This window comes from Macrobrachium nipponense, chromosome 18 (assembly GCF_015104395.2).
Source record: "Macrobrachium nipponense isolate FS-2020 chromosome 18, ASM1510439v2, whole genome shotgun sequence".
Taxonomy (NCBI): Eukaryota; Metazoa; Arthropoda; class Malacostraca; order Decapoda; family Palaemonidae; genus Macrobrachium; species Macrobrachium nipponense.
In genome coordinates, this window is record NC_087211.1 from 50,297,648 (window position 1) to 50,323,702 (window position 26,055).

General features: G+C 44.6%; 1 protein-coding gene across 1 annotated transcript in view; it reads right to left on the minus strand.

Moving 5' to 3' along the window:
* LOC135196578 (uncharacterized) overlaps positions 1-24,264 on the minus strand; it is a 43,421-nt gene extending 19,157 nt beyond the window's left edge. The window contains exons 1-3 of the mRNA XM_064223419.1: positions 24,193-24,264; positions 21,774-21,862; positions 20,786-21,046 (exon numbers count right to left, since the gene is read on the minus strand). Of these exons, the coding sequence (XP_064079489.1) occupies positions 20,786-21,046; positions 21,774-21,862; positions 24,193-24,264 (422 nt within the window). The remainder of the gene's footprint in view (positions 1-20,785; positions 21,047-21,773; positions 21,863-24,192) is intronic.
* Between the last annotated feature and the right edge of the window lie 1,791 nt (positions 24,265-26,055).

A 26,055-nucleotide genomic window follows, 5' to 3' on the forward strand; every position in this document is an offset into this window, starting at 1 on the left:
GGCTGCCGTTTTCCAAATCAATTATTTAGTTAATTGCGGGGTAGACGACTATCTATAAACGTCACAGCTCCCCCTGTTAAGAAGGCATTCACTGCCTTTCGGGTGTGAAGGTCTTGGCTTAAATAAATTGATCGTCTCGACTACCCCGTTCTCCCTACTCCAACTTGAAGTTTTTGAGCAGCGATACAGCTAACTACAGTGGCCTACCTAACTTATAGGCAAAGATGCTAAGTGTACTAACTTAATTTAGTGATGTAGTCTTGCCTAATTAATAACTACGGGTTGTCTTGTGACGACAGTCTACTCTACCCCTAGATAAGGTTACTTGAAAATTCTACTTGCTACTAACCTAATGCCCTGGTACTAAATCATTAGCCTAACCTACTCAATACAGTTAAATGAAGACGCAATCATTCCAGAGTGTGGTCGCACAGCAGTAGTTCAGCGACGAACTGTTAAAATACATAATGAGAGGTAATGATGCGTGGGGATGATGAGTGGTTAATTTATTTACCAGGAGGGAAATGCAATGAGGTAATTATATTTAAGTGAGGGTTAGTATTACAATGGCTAGGGGTTAGAGGGTTAGTGCTACTGGCAGAGATCAGGCTGGCTACCTTCTCTGGGTAGGTGCCAGGATCATTCTGCAAATGAATGCGACACTGTACCTCGGGCACAGGTGTCAAGGAGAGCATGTGGCTCTTTTGTGTTAGTTTGTTAATGATGTCCCTTCTTCTTCTTCTTCTTATTCCTCCAGGACCTGGCTATACCAGTCCTTGGAGTAGACGGAGGCACCGACTCTGGGGCAAGGCCAGAAACGCCGGCAGGAGCAGAGGCAGTGGTAGCCTGAGGGATTTCAGGAGAACACCCTACTTCGGTATCTGCAGCAACCGTCGTAGAGGTGGAACCTACTGCAGGGGAGGCCCTCACTCCGGCTGCTGCGACAGCTGTCGTAAGGGGAAAACTCCAGGCTGACTCCTGGTCGGGCAGTTCCTGGTTTTCCAGAGGAGGTATGAATGTTAGGTCTGCAGGAGGTTCATCCTCGGGCGACAGTGGTGAGGGTGAAGAAGACTGAACTAGTGATTGGCCATGGGCTGTGGTAAGCTCCATGCCTGTTGGAGGATCTCCTGTAGGAGGATCCTTGATAAGGTTAGGCGCCGGCACTAGCTCGGGGCCAGGCGCAGAAGTCAAGTTCCGTGGTTGCTCTACGTCCAGGCTGGACGGAGCTTGGCACTGCTCAGTGCGGCCAAGTGGTACTGGCAGAGAGTTGAGGTCAACTGGACCTGTGGCGGGTACCGGAGGTGCAATACCTCTCAGCGTGCCCTTGGTTATGGGAGACAGAGGGTCCTGTCTCTTTTGGAAGGCTAAGCCTTGTGGGACTTGGACAGTGTCCGCTGCACATAACTTGCTAGGGCACGTAGGCCAATTTGTGGAGTGCCCTATTACGTTACAGGTCTTGCAACGGAACTGTGAATGTCAAATCTCCCTCCTTGGTAACGGGGGAGACTGTTGGTGGATGTACTTCCTGGAGGAAGTAGAACTTCGATGACTCCTTGCTTTGGAGTGATTCGTTGTGGGGTTAGGACCCCTAGGCTTTTTGGAATGCGAGGGAGACTTCATGTCTTGCCCTAGGAGGAGGTCGTAACCTCCTGGGATGTAGCTTGCAACTGCAAGAGTACAAACTCTGGAGAAGTGAGGTCTGGTGACCCTCAATTGGACGGTCGGAAGGATCAGCTTAATATGGTTGATACCTTCAATGGTTATTAAATGACGTCTATCGACGTTAGCCCCACTCGGGGGATTCGATCTTCCCGTATTAGGGAGATTTGAGCGCCAGAGTCGTCGTAGGCTCTGACGTGGCTTGGCGGATAATGGCTTTGGAGGGGTGCGACTGTTATAGGGCCTTAGCTGGGGTCCTAGTGAAGAAGGATTGGTGACGGCCATTGCGATGGCAGGAATATGGTGGTTTGTTTGCGCACCCTCCATAGTTGGCAGACATGTGACCCTTGTGGCCAACAGTCTCGGCAGAACGTGTTCCAGAACCTTTTCCGTGGCACTGGATGATAAGGCCGAGATGGCCCCACAGGTTGCGAATCTGCGGAGTCACCAAGGCTGGCAGTGTGCTCTGGCACAGGTGAAGAGTCCTCTCTGGCAGTGATGTGACGTGGGGAGGTTAAGGGAACCTCCGTTGAATCACCCTCGGAAGCAATTTCGGGGTTAACTGGTGGGCTTACCTCTTCCAAAAGGGAGGAGGTAGGCGGTAAGGTAAAAGGCTGGCAGGATGCGGCAGGAATTTCTATCTCCGCACTGGATCAGGACCAGGCTCACAAATAGAAGGATGTCAGGCTGACCAGAGACGGCGGGACTAAGAGAGAGGGGGTGCAGGGCTGGAAGCTGGCAGAGTGGCTTGAGCTAGGATACTCTCCTTACGGGCCTTCTCCCGCTTGATGTCGAGTTCCTTCTCCTTGAGAGCGAGCTCATGCTTTCGCTCCTCTTCCCTTGCCTTCCTTTCTGCTTCTCTTTCTTTCTCTCTGCTTCTCCGGCTTTTCTCTGGTTTTCCCTTTCTTCCTTTTCTTGCAGGCGCGCGGCAGCCTGCTGCGCCTTTATCCACTGGTCTAGTGCTGGTCCAGTGTAACCAGCCTCCTTGCCCAGAGTTATGAGGGCTCCGAGCTTCTCTAGCTCTCTGGCAAAGAAGTCGCGGGAAGCAGGGGAAGACATTTCCCTTAGGCTGCAGTAGAGGCTCGGAGGAAAATGAAAATAATGGCCAGGAAAGGGTACTGAATGGAATAGGAGTGCCTACTGTGGAAAGTGGCACTCACTTGGAAATGGGTTCTGCGACGTGGTAAGGAAAAGTCTGAAAAGACTGGGTGCTCGGTGGCACTTTGTGGATGGCACCTTCTGATGAGGTGAAAAAATCGAATGCAGTGTGCGGCGTACGTCACACTTAAGGGCGTTCCTAAGTTGGGAGACGCTGGAATGGGCTACCTGTAGGTCCAATACAGGTGCACGGCACTTATGAGGAGGCGTTCCTTGGTTCAGTGATCCAAAATGGTGGATACTCTATAATGAATGAGCGTTCCGTAGGACGGACACGCAGGTATAGGGCTACCTGTACGTCTGTACAGGTGCGTGGCACTTATGAGGAGGCGTTCCTTGGGCAGCACTAGTAGTGCTGGTATTGCGGCACTTCGGGAGGCGTTCCCTTGATTGGTCCGAAGGATCACTGACCCTTGTACACGGACATTAATGAATTGGGCGTTCCGTAAGGACGGACACGCAGGTTTGTCAGCACTTAGAGCTGGTATTGCGGCACTTCTGGGAGGCGTTCCCTTGTTGAGTGTTCCGAAGGATCACTGACCCTTGTACACGGACACACTAATTATTTGGGCGTTCCGTAAGGACGGACACGCAGGTTTAATGGCTACCTGTACGGCCTGTACAGGTGCAATGGCATTTATGGAGGCGTTCCTTGGAGCACTGGTATCGTGCTGGTGTGTCCCGGACACTACATGCAGTATACTTAAATATACTGAAGTGAAATGGCACTGCTCATGGCAGAGTGTAATGGTGGAGGAGAGAAAGTAAAAAAAAAAAAGGTGGAGTGGGGGGTAACTCAGCGGCCAGTCGATGAACAGGGTCAAGAATTAGTGGCACTGTAAAATGATAAGACCTGACGTGCACTGGTGTGGCCAGTCCTAAACTGGTAACGACTTCCTGTCTGGAAGTAATGAATTGGCGTGGCACCCTGTGCGAGTTGTGCTTGCGTATACGCAAGTCTTTTGTATAAAAAATGAAACAAGACCACTCGGGCAACGACAGGTAATGATAATTTTAGGAATGCTCAGTCCCTCGCTGAAGTACTCGATAAATGAAATAAATGCTTGCAAACTGCAATGGACACATGCGCGTACGTATCACGCTGTGTAAATGAAAGACACAAGAGACTAAAATATGTTAATTCTGCATGCTATAATTAATGGTAACGATGTAGTACTCTTGGCTTCATGAATACTGGGTTCTGGTTTTCTCTCTCTCTCTCTCTCTCTTCTCTCTCTCTCTCTCTCTCTCTCTCTCTCTCTCTCTCTCTCTCTCTCTCTCTCTCAGATGAGGGTGAAAAAATGATATGTGAATGAACTCCCTTATATTTGAATTGAACCACTAATGTTCGTTTAATATGACGCAACTTGCGTTAAATGATTTACTTACGTTAACGTTTTTAATGAAAGAATTGCTTTTGGATAACGTTTTATGAAAATGATAACGCGCTCGTGTTGAACGATTTTTACGTTAATGTTAGCGGCTTGCGCTTATGAAATGATTTGCGTTTCAATATGAATTTCACAAAGACGCGTTTTACGTTAACAATTCTTGCAAGTGACTCTACTTTTAAGATTTACGTTAACTTTACGTAAGGACAAGTGAAAAACTTACGGTAAGGATTTGAAAACGATGTTAGCAAACAATTGTAAATGAGGTTACGTAAGTGAAATGAAATTTTCGCTCAGCGCGCGAGTGAGCGATGCGAGGTGAGACACGTGAGGCGAGAAGAGCGGGTTCTCTGTAAATGCGAAGGCAATTTACAACACAAAATACTACTTTCTTATTCAAGGCGAATTACGTTAATTTCTCTCTGGCAGAACGATAGATACTAGTACCGAGATCGATATTTCTTTGCGTTAAAACTTTGAGACTTTACGTTACTTTGCTTAAATTTTTGTTTTAGGTAATGTTTAAAGGGATAAAAACATGGCTGCCGCTGTGAGCGAAAACGAAAGCTGGTTGAGACCGCGCAAGGCGCGAAATGCTCTAAGCTGAATTTAAGCTGAGAGCGAGGTAAGCGGTTACCAACACTTGGAATGAAACTAAGTTAAAATGGATTCCTAACATATCACAGACAAAAGAATTGTACACTTCTTTTGCCGTAACTATTAGTAAAACACTCCTAACTAGCTAGGCTTTCAACACAGCAATAAACCCTGGCAAAGCACTTCCTAGTTTTGATCTGGTTCTTTCTGGCATCTATTCTACACAGTGCTCTGTCTCGTCCGACGAGGACAGCACAAAGTAACAGAGAATTCGCCGGGCAAATTGTTTTGCTCGCCGCTAAAATAAAGCTCTGGCGCGTTCGCCGTTACAATAATAAGATTTCTACCTACGCTCTTTTAAACACTTCTACAATAAAAATACTTAAACGTACCTTAAGCTAACATAGGTTATAAATAATCATATTAATGAATGGAATACCTTACCGTGAGTCAGTGTGTCTTCTTTCCCTGCAAGTGTGCTTGGATTTACTTTTTGTAAAATAATTTAACGTTTACGTTTACAACGGATAACGCGATTACAAGCTTTTTAAGCAAGCCCGGATTCGATCCTCGGCGAGGTCGACAATGTTACGTATATAGAGCCTTGAGAAGAAGCTAGATACGTAAACGGAAGTAATTTAGGGATTTCAAGAGGGAATTGCTTGAACTTACCGTAAACTTTCTTTAGAGGGAAGGTCGCCAGAAAACTCAGCTCGTTACTTTAAAACTATTTATTTACAAAAAGGCCCGTGCTGGCCTGGAGAAAAGTTAAATGATATTGCCCCCCACGTTGGGGCTTATAGTCCTCATTCAATTCAAGCTGATTTTCATTCACTGGGTTAATGCACATTGCGGCAGAGAGACGGCACGTGACTCATGGAATCTGGAAAATGAATCCCAGATTAAACGAGATAAAAGGAAAAATGACTTCTTGCTTTGATTAATTAATTCTCTAATACTGGGGAGAAGGAACTTTTAAGGTTTCACTGAAGTATGCAATGACTCCATTGGTCTGGGACGATCACACAAGGGGAAGCATGCGGCCATGAGGCAGTGAGAGGGAACAAAGGGATGAATTCCTTTTGTTGCTGGAAATTGATTGGGAGAATGAGGATCACAATGATAATAGGTTGGGAGAGACAATCTGGCAATATGCTGTTCCACAAGGCGTACCTGGATGTCGTGTTCAGTGTGGACCTTTGAAGAAAATGTGGCTCTTTGTAGGAAAGCATGGGGGCCCTTTGTCTGAGGCCTGGGTCATCGGCGCGCCACTCACGCCCTGGGCGGGTAGGCCTAACAGGAAGGCAGGTAATTTGACCTCTGTCCGAGATCACGTCTCGCAGCGACTGAGACAGAATTCAGTTGGGTTGCTTGGGGGTTGGAGGTCAGCTTAACCCCCCACGATCAAGGCAAATCCTGGAAAACAAGCTACAGCCAGCAGAGGGGGTCACAGGAAAGAGAGCTTAAGGTATAGGTCTAAGAAGTACCAATCTGCCTACACCCTTCCCTTTTGAGATACGTCCCTACAGCTGATAAAAGACTCTTTTCCCCCAACTGGGGAACTTCCTATCTCTAGCTGGCGGGTTTTTGGGTTTCCCGCGGTTACTAAAAATCAGCTGATATTCAAAGAAATGGCTGCCGTTTTCCAAATCAAATTTATTTAGTTAATTGCGGGTAGACGAAACGATCTATAAACGTCACAAAATATATATATATATATATATATATATAGATAGATATATATATATATATATATATATATATATATGATCTATATATATATATATATATATATATTATATATATATATATATATATATATATATATATATATATATATATATTATATTATTATATATATATATATATATAGATATATATATATATATATATATATATATATATATATATATATATAGAGATATATATATATATATATATATATATATATAGATATATATATATATAGATATATATATATATATAGATATATATATATATATGATATATATATATATATATATATATATATATATATATATATATATCGATATATATATTATATAGATATATATATAGTATATATATATATATATATATATATATATATATATATATATATATAGATATATATATATATATAGATATATATATATATATATATATATATATATATATATATATATATATATATATATATATATATATATATATATAGATAGATAGATCATGTCAGGATTGCCATCGATAGCTGCTAACATCATGTCAAGGACCTGCTGAGTGTAATGGCCTTGACACTGAATGATACCTTATCCGAGAGGCTAGGTTTTGTCCTTCATAGCAGGGAATTAATGTTCAGTAAATGCCAAGCCTAATCATGTGGCCACATTGTTGTTGCACAGAATCAGATTTGGCTTATCTTTTCATACTTTAAAGCTTGGTACCTGCTGTGCACTTTGGTGGATACAGGGCCTGTTAGGCATTTCTTCCAAATACATATGCAACAAGGAATAATTAAGACAATATATTTAAGACACGTAAATGGTATTTGTATCTTTTCTCTCTGAGTGAGAGGATGTTATGGGCTGTGACATTTCTAGAATGTAGGGATCATCAATTTAGCTTCTCCTTGGAAACAGTGGCCCGAAGTGACAAGCTTTGGAAATGTTGACATATCTTCCTCGGGTGGCGCGATGTCGAAGTCGCTGTCTAAGCAGATCGGACCATGTCCTGTTTCTTTGCACGGGGGGATACAGAGGCGCCTTCTGAATCTGGTTTGAGGCTGTTTCTTGGGCGTGAACAATGTGTGTTAGTTCGTGCGTGTGTGCGAGCTTCTTCCCTACACAATGAGAAAGTAAGTTAGCCAAGTTGGGAGATCGCTACAGAGTCGGCGAAGAGGCAAAGATGGCTCCTTTAACTGTATTTTTAGTGAAGTGTGTGAAATCTGTGTTGAATGGGTAAGCATACTTATTCTTCAGCCAAAAGTGTGGTTTGACTGTATTTTGAATATTCATTTCAAAGATGTTCTATTTTGTTTGACCTTATTTTGCTTTTTAATCTTTGCTTATTGATGTGTTCTCCTGGCTTCTTATAGGCGGTTCTGAGACAAAGGGGAGCTGATATGGTGACCTATTTAGAAATGGGAACTTGACTGATGTTCCGTGGTGTGACTATGTAGACTGTGCAATGACTTTTCTAGTTTTATGACTAAACTAATGTTGGTTATTGTAGAAGAGAGATGGAGCAGGCTATCTGAGTTAAACCTTTCATTTAATCATTTTGTTAAGAACCTGAATTATTTAGCTAATGTTTTGCTCTTAAATACGTAAATGTATTTTTGTGGTTCACGAGTCTGATTTAATTGCCTTAGGTAATGGAGAAAGGGGGAGGGTGGGGAGAAGTGTTGACGAGAAGAGAGAGAGAGAGATGAGAGAGAGAGAGATATGAGAGGAGAGGAGAGAGGGTATGTTGGAGAGCGAAAATAGATGTATTTCAGTGCCTAGCTGCACGGTTCATTGCTACCAACCTTTTAAGATTACCAAGGTTGGAACCTTGGTAATACATACAAAGTCTACTTTCATCACAGTTGAAAACTTGCTTGGAATTCTAGCTTCTTCATCTGCAGATGCTGATTTTCCTGTAATTTGTATAATTGTTTAGGTTAAACTACTGATGTTTGGTTGTATTTAAGCATCCCTTACTGGCTTGGAATGGCTTGGTTCCCTCTCTAATATTAGGTTTTTCACTAAATTGATTGCAGAGACTTTAGGGTTTTTACCGTAGACAAGGTTTCCAGTGATGGGAACACACTGTCATGTTGTGCTTAGAGGAAGCAGGAACACACTGTCATGTTGTGCTTAGAGGAAGCAGGAACACACTGTCATGTTGTGCTTTCCCAATATAGAGGAAGCACATCTCTGTCCCCTTTGGGCTTGCTCACATTACCAATTTTGCTTCTTTCATGCTTTTTATTCCTTTCTACTCGGAATAGGAAAGACCCTTCTTTTGAACAGAAGCAGGGAAGATTGTGGCATTTGCATGGGTTCTGAATAGGATTAGTGTGCTAAGGCACCAGCTAACAGGAATAGTATTCTGCCTACAGAATGGCTTTGAATTTTCAAATACTATGTCAGTTTCTTTAAGAACTAATAAATCTGTGCGTAGGGATATATTAGTCACTTGGAACAGAAAGTTACCAATATGTTTAATTTCCACAAATTCTGACTGATTTGGCTGGCATTCTCAGCAGTATTGGTTATGAAACCTTACATCTCTCATTTTATGATTGGAGGAGAGATACTTATCACGTATAAAGAGTCCAAGGAATATAAAATGTTCCTGGTGGTACCTTGGTGTCTTGGAGGAATGATCTTGGGGTCTATTGCTTCGAGTATTTTTCCCCATAACTCATACTTAAGAAAGTTCTAAAACCTCCACTTGCCAAGGTTTTCTAAGTGTTCATATGGACATCATAACCATTTATGCTGGAGCGAGGTTTGTCTGGTGTGGACCGAGGATCTATCCTAAAGTTAGCGAAAGGTTCATCTAGTACTAGTGTTTTCATAGGCAGTGGTAAGTATCTCTCTTCTGGAGTTTGGGTGGAGGTAGTGTTTCCTGTATAGGAAATTTCATTAAGTTCCTAGCTCCCAGTTACTCATAGATGCTGTCAGTTCCAGCTATTAGAGTTGTTTTAGGTTTTCGTCTTACATACTAAGTTACATATAGGTAATGCTACACTAGACATTGCTTACAACCTGGACCACAGGATGTCTTAGGTCAGGTGTAATTAAGGAGTGAACACTACTATGTCTAAATGCTGTGCCCCCTTTACTGTTAGTGGGTCAAATTAACTCATAACCTGATCCTGAGTTATTACTACGTTTGCTGGACATGATTATTCATTATGATAATTTGAGTGGATGTACTAAGTCACTGAGACAAGTAATATTAATGGAAGGTACTGAACATTCAAGGTTAGCTGTAGACAGTGGGCTGTGGGCATCCCCTGTTATGGAGCTGTTAGCAACTAAGGAAAGTCTTCCTTTTACCAAATTTTGGTTTGCCAGTGCAAGGTCCTCTAGCTTGAGCAGGGACACCAAGCTGTTCCCTGAGTAGGTCTAGACTGTTATGCCTTTCCTACTCTGCTAGATTTCAAGAAGTCATCAGTGTATAAGGGTAACTTTGTAAGTTGTCTCTAGACATTAATTACCACAGGTGACCAGGGAAGGCTGGGTTTTTAGTTTCAGTGGTGGACGCATGCAACCGAGTGTTGAAAGGTTTCATCACAATCCCACAAGCTACAGTTGACTGCCTGGTATGGTCCATGGTTTGGGTGAGCTCAAGGCAGGATATCACAGTACAGTAATTCCATTATCAGTGCTGGGAAGGAATCTACTGATCGATTCTTCCAATACCAGAGAGATGTAAGGTTTTATAACCAATACTTTCTGTTCCAAGTGTAGGTCATGGTCCCACATTAATGGTTTTTTTTCCAGCACTGATACCTCTATAAACAATATGGGTAGGTTTGTTTGTTTTTCAAGGATGAGGAAGCTTCTTGGTGGCAGCTTTTAAGGGAAAAGGGCCATGCTGCCTTTGGCTATAGGCTTGTCTGAGGACAAAGCAATCTAGATGTTTTTCAAAAGTGATAAAGTGGAGCTTCCAAAGTCTCTGCTATGTACTTTACCTTAGAATTTGTATGTGGTTCTTCAGTTCTTTATTTTGTTGACCTCTGAACTGTTGAGAACTAGTTCCTTGTAAAGACATATCTATGGAAATGTCACAGTAGATTTAGACACAGCTAGAGAGTGAGAGAGCCACAACCTTAGTTAGATAAGGTAGGCGTTGCTAAAGACACTGCAATTATCTTTTCCTTATTTTGAACTAAGTACAGTCTTGGGATAGGCCCTTAACTACAACTAGCCTGGAGTCACTAGGGCTTGAGGAACTTGATCCCTTAGGGGTCCAGTACTGTTTGTAAGCATTGTTGGAATTGCACTAAAAGAATTAAACCTGATGTAAATGTTCTGTCTTGTGTGATATGGACACTGGTGTTTCTTAAGAGTGGAAATGCAATGTCCTTTTCATTTGATCTTTAGTTAAGGACTTTCAGGTAATTTCTAACCTTAACGGAAGGTAGCCATTGGACATATGAGTAATGGCTACAAATTTTAATTTGAGGACTTATCTTTGGATAAGTGGATAAAATATTGAAGTCACTCATTGGCATGGTAATCTTGTACTTGCTTAGGCTTATCTTCATGATGCAGAGGATATTATGTCCTGAATTGATAGGTACACCTTGTTTTGGTTTACAGCTTTGTATGCTTGGTTGTAGTTTTGGGAAGCTTGGAGGTACTCAGTGTTTAGTATTAAATGTGTACCTTTTTGTACATATGTACTTGTTAGTTACTGTATCATTCACTGTATCCATCATTGGCTCTGCAGGGTTTGGCACAATAACTCTACCCCTCCTTCTGCTGAAGGAGGCATCCTCCAAAAAGACCTTAATTATCTTCATGATGAGGATCTCGTACTTGAGTGACAGTCCTCTTAAGGCAGCATTAATGTCCTGTGGGTTGAATTCACTGGTTAAACATTTATTTTATACAAATATTTTATTAGTAAGTAGCCTTTAAGGGTTGGCTGATTTTCACTTTGCCCACCTCCTGTGTCAAATATGGGAATCAGCTACATATTTAATGGAGAGATAAGGTTCATTTATAAGATATAAATACTTAATTTAAGATTTATTTTTTTAAATACTTACCTCTCCATTATGTAAATTGCCCTCCCTACCTCCCCACTTTCAGAGTGGACAGAAGTAGACTGATTGGCTATGGGTATTTGTGCTTATTAGTCCCCTGGTGGGGGTAGGGGAAGTAGATGGAGAGGAAGGATAGTATTCATAGAAAACTGAGTGTTCTCATTTTTGTTTCAATATGTTGAACACCAGCTGATGTAGAGGTAAAAGCTATATAATGGAGAGGTAAGTATTTAGAAAATCAATCTTAAATTAAGTACCATTTAAGGGATTTTGACGAAGGAAAAATCTATTTCTGGGGGAAGACCTGTGTCGCCCGGTGAATTGGTCCTGTAGCATGCATTTCTAGGTATAAACAGATGCTAAATATACTAGAGAAAAAAGCTAAATGGAATGCTGAAGTTACTACCCTCAGCTCGAACACCATAGGGCATCGGTATAAGCACTGGGGCAAGTGGAGGCCACTGTCACAGGTCTTCTGCCAATTAGAAGATTCCCTTCAAAGTCCCTCTTTAGGCAAGTGCCGTTACAAGGACTACCACATCTACCTTCCGCTCGCTACTACTACAACTCACGACCGGTGACTTCATTCTTGGATTACGCACCCAAGCTTGGGCTGGCTACAGGGTGGGGACCAGGAAAAGAGAGAGGGGTGGGTTCACCGGGCGACACAGGTCTTCCCCCAGAAATAGATTTTTCCTTCATCAAAATCCCTTTTCTGGGTTCGACCTGTGTCGGACGGTGAAATAGTATCAGAGAATGGCCACACAAGCTAGGAAGATACAAATCAGAAGATATAAGGAATAATAAAACTTAAATGTTCTCTTAAGATTAAGTTTAATAACCAATGTAAAGAAACAAGCAAACGTAACTGTACTCTTTAAGTTAAGTTTTAATAACTAATGTAAAGTAATAAAATACAATGGTAGGACAGGAGGAACCAATATGAACAGATACATACTAATAGTATGTAAAACAACAGGTAAGGAATACAAAAAAGGGGCCATATACACTGTACAAGTCCGGCAATGGATTAACAAACAAACCAGCCCGGAACCAGGGGGGGAGATAGGTAGGGATTACGAGCGAGGCAGGTAGGAAGGAGTGAGTATCAAGGGAAAAAATTAAGCAGAATAAAGGAATAGAAAATAAAGTTCTAAGACTCAGTCATCTCAGGGGAGACGATGCTCCCTGCAGCCACTGCTGAAAATTTAAGGGCCTCTAAATTCTTGAGATAGTGGCGTTTAAATACTGCCGGAGATTTCCAACTCGTATATTTCTTCAGATCCTCGAGGTTCATATTGTGAAAATAGTTAATTGAGGTAGCCACTGCTCGGATATCGGACGTGAGGGACTGAATCCGGATTGGCTTGTTCAATAAAATAAAGGATTTGTTGTCTAATACCTTTTAAGGAAATGGTTCCGCCTTTCTCTCTAATAAAAAGAGGACCTGAAGATTTTTCAGAAGTTCTGGCCAGATAAGATTTTAGAGTGACAATGGGACACTGTGTGAGAGGTATAATCTTCCACGGAGCCCACCTGTTTTGTGGGTCTTCATTCTTGGCCAAGGATTTCCGATCTGGGGATAGTAGAACTTCACCCGATCGAAGGAAATCGATGTGATTTGGCTCTCTACAGAGAGCTGACAGTTCAGATATTCTGGCGCCTGAAGCCAGACTCATTAAGAATAATGTTTTTCTGAGAAGGGTTATATACGAGCATGAATCATTATCAGTGTCTGAGGCTAATTTAAGTACATCATTTAAAACCCAGGAGACCGTATGAGGGCGGTCCACTGGTCTCAGACGGGCACATGCTCGAGGGATAGAAGAGAAGTACGAATCTGTCAAATCAATACTAAAGCCAAGCTGAAAAATCTTCCTTAAGGCAGATTTGCTTGTAGTAATGGTACTAGCAGCTAGGCCTTTCTCGAACAAGGTTCTAAAGAAAGAAATTGCCAGATTCGTAGTCATCTTTATGGCATCTGATTCTTTTTAGAAAGATGGCCAATATCTTTACTGCAGAATCATACTGTCTGAGTGTTGACTATCTTTTATCCGATTCTATGAACAGGATGTTTAGTGGATTGATACTAGCGTCCTTTTGGGTTGCAAACTTCATGAAGTCCATAAAGTTAGGGCATTTAGAATTCTTGAGGAAGCTGACACAGTCCGAGTTTGTACTACCTGAGTCCGTTCTGGACAGGGAATCTGCCTGGGACGGAGATTCAACTCTAGTAGAAGAGGGAACCAATTGCTGTTTGGCCAGTTGGGTGCAACCAATGCCACCTGTCCTGTGAAGGATCTGAGTTTGTGCAGGAATTTCATCAGGAGGTTTACTGGTGGAAATAGGTAAATTTTCTGCCAACCGTTCCAGTCTATGGACATTGCATCTGTGGCGTGAGCTAGAGGGTCCAGGTTGGGAGCCACATAACACAGAAGTTTGTGATTGGACTCTGTGGCAAACAGGTCTACTTGAAGGCCCGGGACTTGATTGCAAATCCAATGGAACGACTTCATGTCCAGGGACCACTCCGACTCCAGCAGAGTCGTTCTGGATAGTGAGTCTGTGATGACATTCCTTACTCCTGCCAGGTGAGTAGCTGAGAGGTGCCAACGATTTTTCGTCACTAACGAAAAAATCGCAATCATCACATGATTTACTTTGCTCGACCTGGAACCTCCTCTGTTTATGCAATGAACTATCACTGCGCTGTCCGAGACTAATCTTGCATGACTGTTTTTGACTGGAGCCAGACGTTTTAAGGTCAGAAAAATGGCCATTGCTTCTAGGACATTGATGTGGAACTGATGAAACGTATTCGACCACGTTCCTTGAACCTTCTTGTACTGTGAGTAGCCCCCCCAACCGCTCAGAAAGGTGTCCGTGTGGACTATCAGAGGCAGCGGGGGGAAATTGCAGTGGTACTGACTTAGAGAGGCTCCGGGGTTCTGTCCACGGACGGAGCCTTTTCTTCAATATCGGAGGAATCAGAGCGATCTGTCTCTGAATTGTGTTGTCTCTTTCGCCAATCGATTGATATCCTTCAGTCTGGCTTTCAACAGGACGTCTGTTATTGAGGCAAACTGAAGCGAACCTAGAATTCTCTCTTGGGTACGACTAGAAGCCTTTTTGTTCTTGAGGAACTGTCTCGTAGCCTTCGCTATCTCTCTGCCCTTCTTGGATGGGAGAGAGAGTTTGTGCGAATTTAGGTCCCATTGGATTCCCAACCATTGAAAGCGGGACGCTGGGATGAGGTGAGACTTTTCTTTGTTTATCTGGAAACCCAGATACTCTAGGAATTCTATTACTTTGGCTGTTGCTTTGCGACACTCCTCGTCGTTGGATGCCCAAATGAGCCAGTCGTCTAGGTAAGCTACTAACATTACCCCTTGGGCTCTTAGTTCTTGCACTACTGTGTCTCCTAATTTGGTGAATATTCTGGGCACTATGTTGAGCCCAAATGGCATGACTGAATGAGTAAGCTTGTTTTCCGAGTTTGAAGCCTAGGTATGGAGAGAAGTTTCTTGCTATCGGAACATGAAAGTAAGCGTCTGTAAGATCTAGAGGTGGTGACGACCCCACGGGGAAGTAAGGTCCGCACCTGTGAGACGGTCAGCATGCGGAACTTGTCGCATTGAATGTATGAGTTTAGGCGGGACAGGTCCAGAATCACTTCGTTTGTTTGAGTCCTTCTTTGGCACACTGAACAGACGTCCTTGGAATTTCAGGTCGATTGACTTTCTTTATTGCCTTCTTTCGGAGTAGATCTTTGGCATAGTCAAGTAGGTCTGTCATTGGAGCCTGGTGAAAGCTGACAGGTGGAGGGGGCCCTTTCTCCCATTTCCACCCCAGACTTTTCGATACTATACTGTGGGCCCATGAACTGAAGGTCCAATGGTCCCGAAAGAGATATAGTCTCCCGCCCACCTGCGGGGTCTCACTGGTTGGTTGTGGTCGTACCTGAAGCCTCTGCCTCTAGAGCCACCTCTCTGCCGGAAGGCACCTCTGGCTCTGCTACTCCCTGCATGTCTATTGTAGCCGCGAAATGCTCCTCGCGACTCAAAAAGAGGCGTTGAAGCCTGGGGAGGTTACTAAGGCTGTTGAAGTCGAAGGTTGCTGAGTCGGAGGACTCTGCACCAGGACAAACTGCTGCTGTGGCTGAGCCTTGGATGTTGAAGGCTTGCCGATCTGGGAGACAGGGACCGCCTGGACAACCATCTGAAGATGAGAGGACTGGTAAGGCTGGAATTTCCTTGGCCTCTTCCTAGGTTTGGATTGTGGTCCGGGGGTCTCAAATGGAAGCATTTGCGAAGACATGCTTCCTGCAGGCTCGCCTAGCCACTATAAAGTCATACAGGTCCGACTGGAAGGCCTGTAATAGTGACTTTGTGTGGACTCGAAATAGAGACTCATCCGCGAACGTCGTAGCAATCAACTCCACAGAGGTGACTTGAGTTAATCAACCTACTCAGCCTGCATCTCGCCTCGAATTTCGCTTTGACCAAGGGCTCCGGAATTCTAGGTAAACGTTCAGTGAACAGGGCGGAGGCAAACTCTGGGTCGTGCCTGCCCACCGTGAACGTAGCCGGAGCGTCAGTCCAAAACTCTATATCACCGGGGAAGAGCAAGGAGGTAGCCTCTGTCTCTTTTAATTGCGGTAAAGTTTGTCCTCTACCGCTGCTTGTAGAGTCAACTCCACCACCTTCGAAGTGCAAGGAGTCGGAACTCCTTGTGGGGCCACAAACATCGTGAAGCAACCTTTATGGGACGTCAACTTTGTGTTGACACAGTCCCATTCTGTAAGGGTGCGACCATGCCGACTGGCTTGGTCCTAGGTAGATACTGTCTCCTTCGGGACTTTGTCTACCCTGGCTAGCGCATCTTCGGCTAGTCTAGCATAGCCCGTAAATGGAAATTGAAGGCCCGCTGGGAAGAACTCAAAGTCTTCTACCGGCCGGGTTCCGCAACCTTCGATTGTCAGTTTTCCATCCGCGTATGGGGCGTGCAGAGCTAACCGCCACGGGTTGCTGTTCTCGAATGGCGGCAGCTTTGATGCGTCCGGTACTGTCATGGACTGTGCCGTGGTCCCGGACTGGAGGATTCCGGACACTAATTCCTCCTGGGCTCGGATTCTCTGGGTCAGAGATAGGATTGATTGACCCGAGGTCTCCAGGCCTGAGGCGAGTCGAGTGGACACCGACTCAAGTTTGGTGTCCACTACCTCACTCATCTTCATCATCAGAAGATTTGCAAAGGCCTCCTGGTCAAAGCTGGACTCTGTCAGCTTGGCTGTGGAGGCCCTGGCTCTTGACCCCTTGGGTGGGGGAGAAGCCTTGGAAGAGGAAGGCTTGGAAGCGGAGGTCGACGGCTTGGGGGGCCGAAGACGACCTTATAGAGTCTGCTGGAGCAGGCTTGGATCCCTTTGGAAGGGATCTTATCTTCCAAGCCTTGACCTTAGGGATGACCGAGGCCGATCTATCCCAAATGGGGGCAGACTTGGTAGAAAAGCCCTGGAAAGAAGGGGAAGAAGAAGGAGTGGGGCTAAAGGGGAGACTACCTGCCTCACTAACCTCCCTACCTACCTCCTGATCCTCGGTGGCCATCGGTTCGCGGTGGAGGCTGATGGCCACGACCTCCTATGTGACCAAGTCGCATAAGCCTTCTTGGTCCTTCGGAGGGGTAGCGTCTCCAGACGGATGCCGTCGGTGATCGGATCCTCCACTGAAGCAGGAACAGCCTTTGAAGCTGGAGCTCCTCGGTAAAGGAGGGAGCACAGATCCTCGCCGGCCTTGGCGTTCCTGCCGAATCTTCCCACCCAGGACTTCAGGGACGCTTTGGTCTCCGCCCGGAGCGACAATCTAGCCTGTAAAAAATAATCTAATTAGGATCCCGTCCGGGAGGGATTGTGTGTCAAAGAAATTTCACAAAGTTGACGTATAGCAGAAATTTCACGGAAACGACGAGGCGAGAATGTTACTTACTGACTCATCTGAGATGATGCTGATCATCTCATAGCACACAGTGCAGGGGTCCGGATGCCAGACCAAATAGTCATCCAATGGGATGGCGCAGTTGGCATGAGATCGGCAGACCTCATGCCTGTACGGCTTAATCAGGGTAGCCGAGCATCCCTCTACCTGGCAGCGGACCATCTGTAAGTTGAAAAGTCAAATGAGTATCATTATGTAGAGGCGCCGGAGTTAACTCCGCCCGAAGGATGCACTTAACCAGATATTTGATCCATTAATGGAAATATCGGTTATCGATTTCAACTCGCTGAATGATTTCAACTCACTGAATGAATAAAAGAAAAAACAGGGGGATAAGGTAAGAACTAAGCCTGAGTCTGACTGCTTTCGTAGCAGAAAAATGCAACGAATTAAAATGTAGTCGCATATCTGAGCCCCGTACCGTCCCCACTGAAATGGGGAACAGTGATAGCAAAAAAGACGGAAAACTGAGCGACGTAAACAACAGTACAATAAACTCCGGTATATTTTACCTGGCGAATGTGATGGTAGACCACACTACGTCGGAACCGCTACGGGTCCGGAGACATACCTACAGAGTCTAACCAAATATTAATATGAATAAAATCTAATACGTATAATCTAATGTAACCTCTTAAAGGCTTCGCCTACTCCGGAGTCTTATAATCCTGTTATCTTAATACGTAGTTAATACCGGCGGAGACTGGCTGATACAAGCGGAACAGGGAAAAAGGTAAAACCTAGGCCTGAATCTGATCGCATCGGGGGAGAGAAGCGATTCTAAGGTGACTAAAAACGCAGCTCTGAGTCCAAATCCGCCTCCACGTGAGTGGGGAGGCGGAGACAACGGAGAAAAGACAACTGAGCGGCGGAGCAGTGACACGTACAATCTGGTGTATAGCCTGCTGGCTGGTGTGATGGTAGACCCCACCTGACCAGCGGACGTACGGGCCCGGAGACATATATAAGGAGATTACACCAACTACTAGCAACCAATCCCCTCCAACTAATCCCCCCCCCCTCCCCCTTGGGAAAGATAGATACTCTAGCGGCCGTTCATCGGTAGGATTACTTGCACTGCGAGCTAGCTAGGCAGCGCCAGACAGGACCGGTGGGGGGGGAATGGTCTGGAGGAGAGTGGACAAGTCGTGAACGCCTGGCCACAGCAACTGATCAGTGGCCACCACCTTACGGGAGCTGTAACTAGCCTACTACTAAAGGGAGCAGAAGACAGTAGGCCAACTGGCACCCTAAAGGAGGCAAGGCCAAGGCAATACACAACAAAACAAACATAAAATAATGATGAGGAATCACTGGAAGAATTGCAAAAGAGGAACAATAAGGGGGAAAAGGATACACCCAGCAGGGACCCAGCCTAACCCTCCGAGATCGGTACGGATCCGGTCAGGTAGGCTAGCTCGGCCTCCAAGGACGTTATGACGTGGACGGTAGGAACCCAACAAAACCCTCCAAAATAAAAAAATTTCGAACTGGTCAGGTAGGGAGGGTTTAGGCCCAACAAACATGACATGAGAGGGACTCTCTATCCTGGACCGCTCTCCCAGCTAGCACAGTAGCGCAGGCAGGGGGCGATAATGGAGGGGCCTAAAGGGTGGAGGGGCAGGCCACCTGACCTACCTTCAAAAACCTAGCCTAGGTCTGGTTGGGTAAGCCAGGATAGGAAATGTAAAACTTCCAACCTCACAGTGATATGAATATCATAAATGTGCATAAAATCGAGTGCATAGCTGGCTAACATCAAAAATACAATAAAAGCATGCATGCATAAAAATCGCGCGAGAGAGAGGAATCGCCCTATCTACAAGACTGGCGTACTATAAGCTAACTGGAAGCCCAAATACACTACTCATGTATAATAATAAATAAATAAATAATACGTACGAAGGGGAACGAACACGCTCCTGAGGGACTGAGGACAAAAGCCAAAGGCTAGATAAAGCGAAATAAACAATTAACAAGAGACCCCAGAGGACGTCAGGAGCGAGTTAGAACCTACGACGTATAGATAAACAACGTAAAACCAAACCTCCAGATACGACAGGAGCTAGGAAAATGCACGGGAATATGAAAAAGCGGTAAAAACAGTTAAAAAAATAAACCTTGAAGTAAATGTAATCATAAGCAAACAAAGGGAAAGAACGCACGCGTCTGATGATGCACTCAAGATGGCGGATGAAAATAGCGTCACCCCGGTTCGCGAGAACTAAGGGGCCAAAAAAGGGGTAAAAAGGGGATGCATCGTGCCCGCACGAGATACCAAAACGTAAAATGGAATACTCAACTTGGTTAAAGAAGCTTGGAGCTCTGTAGCAGACATTGCTTCATCAAAACACAGAAAAGAGAGCAGCGAGAGAGACGTGCGATCACTAATGCGGCTAAATACAGGAATGAAGCCACCGGGCATGAGTTGTAGTAGTAGCGAGCGGAAGGTAAATGTGGTAGTCCTTGTAACGGCACTTGCCTAAAGAGGGACTTTGAAGGGAATCTTCTAATTGGCAGAAGACCTTTGATAGTGGCCTCCACTCGCCCCAGTGCTTATACCGACGCCCTATGGTGTTCGAGCTGAGGGTAGTAACTTCAGCATTCCATTTAGCTTTTTTCTCTGGTATATTTAGCATCTATTTATACCTAGAAATGCATGCTACAGAACCATTTCACCAGCCGACACAGGTCGAACCCAGAAAAATTTTTTGTCTTGTGTTAGATAAGGTCCACAAATTTTTTCTTGTAAATGTTACTTTTAATGATATACATATAAAACAAGCTGTTCCATAGATTATGTAATAGTATTCCTCAGCGTGAGCTGGAATCGGCCGTTGGAATTTTTAACACGTTAGTTGGCTGATAGCAATAGGTTGGTGAATGAGGGGAACTCCCCACATGCCTGACATTATCCAAAAATGTTTTTTCTTGGCCACATTTAACCACAGTGTGCTTGGTGTTAGTGTCAGTATAACCAGTTTTACCAGTCTTGGTATCAGCTTAACCAGTTTTGTTGTACTGTGTTGGTAGGCCCAGCAAGGAGTGTTCTACCTGGTCTTCTTTGCAATGTAGAGTTTTGGCAGTAGTTGAAGGCCAAAAGATGTTTTCTGGTTTCTTCAAAGGGGACTTCTCCGCCTTAGGTAGTGCCAAACCTTTTTGACATCCACCCATCTTGACTAACATCTCTCTCCTTACCTTCTGCTCATTTTCCTCCTCCTTACCTTCTGCTCATTTTCCTCTGGGCCATGGGAGAGTTGTGGTAAGAGGTGTTGCATGTGAGGGTAGGCAACCAGCTCATGACCTCCAACAATGCCGACCCAAGTGCAAAAGTTTCCAATTTCTTGATATACCACCACCTATCAGCTTTGTTGGGCTTTGTTGGAGTAGAGTGATGTTTCTGTTTCTTGGTATCCCATTTTTGCTGTTTCCATAGTGGAACTCGAATGTCATTGGCCCACCTGTATTGATTCTTATGGACATATCTGCAATATTGAGCACAGGCTATACTATTCTTCTGATTCTACATAGTGCCTAACATTTCTGCAGTCAAGTAAAGTAAGACTTGTTGGTCAAGTAAGGGGAAGAAACCCAAGTGCGTATCTTTTCCCTATTTGTCGTTGTTGTCAAGCACTAAATCATCTTCCTCTTTTTGTGCCTCCTCTTTCATCCTTAGGATGAAGAGAGTTCTGTTGTGCTTTAGGTTAGCACTTTGCCTCTTCAGGGGATCCCTCTTGAGGGGATGGAGATAGCATGTGTTCACCTGTGGGTGACATGTCTGCATTATCTACTTGTCCTTAATTGTGTATACTGTTGTGTGGTACCTGGTGCATCTTGAGCTCCCAGTTTGTGTGTTTGTGCATGTGAAACAGACTTAGTGTGACCTTCAGTACTGCTGAGTATTGTGGTGAGCCACGTGCACTTGATAATGCAGACACTCGGGGTGTTCCTAGTCTGTGCAAGATTCCTGTTACGTATGTGTTTGCATAATAGTGCACTTAAGTCCTCATCTGTGGGTTTTATTAGTTCAGTTTTGGTATAACAAATGACAGTCAATGGGAATGTGGACCTTGATATTTTGAACAGTTATGGCTCTTTTGGCTTGCTGTCTTTGTTGTCGTGGGACTCTTATCTGCTGATGAAAGGATGAAGTTCCGGAGGTTTTTGGTTACTGGAGAAAAGGTGTTGTTCCTTTTTGGACCCAGATCTAACCTTTGGGCAAGGTGTCTTGTGAGAAGACATTTCTTTGTCATGTTTCTTCTCCCAAAAAGTTTTGGCTGATGGTAATCTCGCTTAGCAGCCTGTAAGAGAAGTGATATATAACAGAAGTACTATATATTACTTTATCACATCAAAATAAGAACTAAGACCTGATCTTTTGAAAATAACCTGGTTTAAAAACAAAGGTTAAATACAGTGTGAAATTTTTATTTGGGTTTACTGATAGGCTAAAGTATAGCACCCTACTAAGATTTGCAAAACATAACCAAAGACAATTTGACCTTACAGTACTGTGAGAACAGGGTTCAGGTCAAATTGAGATTTAATCAAACTCATGGTTCCTGGTAGTTGATTTTCAGATAACTTGGTTGTATACATCATTGGTACCAAATAATTAAGAAAGTGAAATCACTTGTAGTAGGTTTGTTTATTGGCCCTAACAAAAGTGAGAATTTAAGTAGGTTTCTTACAGTAATATACTAATCCTGTAGCCTATAAGTTATGGGACAATTTCCCAGAATTGTATATAGTATCTATATATTGGCACTACTGTTTACTGAAGACTAGGTTTAGACTGCACCCAGTGCTTTCATGCTATTCTGTCATTTATGTATTGCATGTGTTTTGCATTTATATCTTGTTTGTTTATACGCAAACAAACCTTCAGTCTTAACAATAGGATAATTTCTAGTGCCTAGTTGGATCCGATTAAAAAGCAGATGAAAGCCAGGAAGCTTGTGATATCTGGCAATGCATGCGTAGCTTGGGTTAGGAGTGGTCAAGGACGACGCCGCTACGCCAGTCTTTCTTTTGACTGCCTGGGCAGAGTTGTGTTTCACCTCTCTTGGCCTTTTCCCAGTTCATTGCCTGTTTCGTTTCTTTTAGTGAGTGTGTGTGTGTTTGGCTTGTATTATGGCTTCTTCTGCTCCTTCTTGGTGTCAACGTATGTGCCCCGGAGTTCCAGGTTTTCCGTGTTCTCGGTTTTTGGCTTTGGCAGCGACTGACCCTCACATCGCATACAGTAGGTGTCGTTCTAATTTTTGTACTATTACGAATCCTTGCACGGAATGCCGGGCATGGCCTAAGGAGCAGTGGAGGTCGTTTTATGGCAAGAGAGAACATCGGAGGGTTTTGACTCTTCCTACTTGGGAAGGGTTTGTGCCTATTCCCGATGTTTTGTCTTCCACGGTAGCCAACCCTCATAGTAGCGTTGTCCCTGCATCTCCTTCCTTTTCTTCAATTGATTCGTCGATGGAAGTATTGGGAGGCCGCCAGGGTAATGTTTGTAATGTAGCCCCTTCTTCCTCAGGAGTTTATTTGGTTTCCGAGAAGGGTGAGGCTTTTTCATCACTCTCTTCTCTTCCAGACTCGGAGGCGTCCAAAATGGCGGCGATTTGGAAGACGCTTGGGCTATGGGGTACCCCGTCCTTGGAGGGGTTGCTAGCGCATTTTGTGGTGGCTCTCACCCCCCCTTCCCGTTCTGGCCAGACCATCCCCCCTTCTCCTGGCCTTTTCTTCGTGGGTAGCAGCAGTCAGCCATCTTGTATTGCTCCGCCAGTGGCGTCTCTTTCCCCCTCGCGCTGAGGGGAAACCGTGACGTCACCGCCACTTGTGACGTCACTCACATCGATGACGTCTCTCCCAGTCGTCTCCTCTGATCCGCCTTTCTCAGCCGTGACGTCATTACTACCTTTCAGTTCGCTACATCTCCCTTCCTTGTCATCGGAGCCTTCTCTGGCACATCAGTCTGAGGTCATATGCCAGTCAGTGCTTCAGAGATTGGACTCTGTATTGGATGTGAAGTTGGCTGCCTTATCAGTTGGGAGCACTGGTTGGAAACGTGTTGCTTCATCCCTGCCTTTTGAGAAGAGTGCGCATAAGAAACTAGTGCTGTCTTCCTCTTCCTCTTCCCCCTCTACGCCCCGTCGGCGTATCAAGCGTTGGAAGGCTAAGGACTTTGCCCTTCCTTTGCCTTTGAGGGAGGAACAATGCGGATGTGTTCCCGAGAGTGCTGTTGTTTCGGGCAGTGTTAGTGGTGTGCGTTCTGCAGATGCTTGGTCCTATGTCTTGAATCTCGAGCGTGTGCCCCCCCCCCCTCTCCATGCACATCACGAGCGTGTTGCAACCTCCCTTGCCTGTGCACGTGATGTTAGTGCTCCTTCTTCTCCAAGGCCTATCTGTCGCCGTAAGGATCTCAAGGCGCCTGTCAAGAGGTCGAAGGTAGTGAGCATGGAGTTGGTGCAGCTGGAGTGTTTGCCTGCCTCTCTCACTGGTCTTTCAAGAGTTCGACTCTAAGGGATTCTCCTTCGATCTCAAGTGTTTTTCCCCTTAGATGCTGACCCCTTGGCGTGGGTAGGGGGCTTAGGGACCAGCAGCTGGGCTCTGATGCCTGGTGGGGTTGCTTTCTCACTGGTCCTTGGGGCCCAGCTGCTAATCCAACTAAATTAGTGAGAACTTTTACTTCTCTCTGCAATTTTTTCATTGTTACCTCATCCTTCTCCTTCGTGTAATATTTTTTACTAGCATTTCGGATTAATTATGTGGAATTTTCCACCTTTGCTGAAATTTACTGGACCTGTTAACCAGAAAAGATATCTTAGCTGGGACTGGGTTTTATATCTGAAGCTAAATAGTGGGAACCGTGGCAGGACCATCAACTGCCCGATAATGTTCGGACCTGAGTGATATCAGGTGGAACTATTTTGCAGGGCTGGACCACGGATTCCAGGGGGGTCTAGTTTTGCGGATAGGACTGTCGGCATTCTGTCCAGTTTGCCCATAATGTGATTAGGGTGGGGATGATTGTGTTTTGGTAAAATACTCTCGGTCCTATCAAGTGAGTTTGGCTTACACTTGGGCCACTCTAATCATGTTGTGCCATGCCCTGTGGGGTAGGGTAGGGATGCGGACATTTGGGAGTCAGTTCTCACTTGTGCCATTAGTGGAAGAATAAACTGCATGAAAGGCTGATGATATATTTTTAAGGTTTCCAGGTTTATTTTTTTTCATTTACTTTAATCTTTATGAAAAAACAAATAAAGATTCAAGTACCCCTGGGCCCTTTGATGGTAGTGAATCGGCACAGTTGATGACTGCTGGAACCTTCCTTGACAATCTTCCTATGGAAAAAACAGCCAAATCTTCCAGTGTAATTACAGTAATACCTTGACATACGAGTGTCCCAACATATGAGAAATTTGAGATATGAGGAAAGTTTTGAGCAAATTTTTGCCTCGAGATACGAGACAAATTTGAGATACGAGGATAAGAGACGGTTCCCGATGCGGCCGCTAGGTGGCCGAGTGTGCGAGAGGCTGCTCACGAGGACAGCATCGCTCGCTCTTTCCCGTCGGATCTCCGTCACGGTGTAAAGTTATCTCCGAGCATTGGCCATAGTGTTTGCATTTTTTATGTGTTTTTTGCGTTAATCAGTGCAGAATTAAGTGAATAAGCAATTGGTCCAAAGCAAGCGAGTGCAAACAAGGGTAGTGAAAAGAAAAAGCGTATGATGACAATCGAGATAAAGCATGAAATAATCTAAAAACACAAGAGTGGTGTACTAGTGACTGAGCTGGCTCGCCAATATGAGAGGAGTACATTAACAATATGTACCATCCTCAAGGAGAAGGATGCTATAAAGAGCACCAAGCCTTCCAAAGGACTAACCATCCTTTCCAAGCTGCGCAGTGATATTCATAACGAGATGGAGAGGCTTCTTTTAATATGGATAAAGGAGAAACAGTTGGCGGAAGATAGCGTGACTGAGACAATCTTCTGTGAAAAGGCCAGCGGAATCTATCATGACTTGAAAGGAAAGCAAGCAGCTGAGAGAGGGGAGACTTAAACACCAGCGGAAACCTTCAAAGCCAGTCGTGGCTGGTTCGATAATTTCAAAAAACGGACTGGGATACACTCGGTTGTGAGGCATGGGGAAGCAGCAAGTTCAGACTCGAAAGCCGCAGTGGACTACGTCAAAACCTTTGCCTCAGTTATCGCAGAACAAGGATACATCCCCCAACAAGTGTTCAACTGTGATGAAACTGGCCTTTTCTGGAAGAAGATGCCCAGGAGGACATTCATCACGGCAGAGGAGAAGAGACTACCGGGCCATAAACCCATGAAGGACCGGTTAACTCTAGCCTTGTGGGCCAATGCCAGCGGTGACTGTAAGGTCAAGCCACTGCTGGTATACCACTCAGAAAACCCATGTGCTTTCAAGAGCCAAAGGATCTTGAAAGAAAAACTGCAAGTGATGTGGCGCGCTAATGCTAAG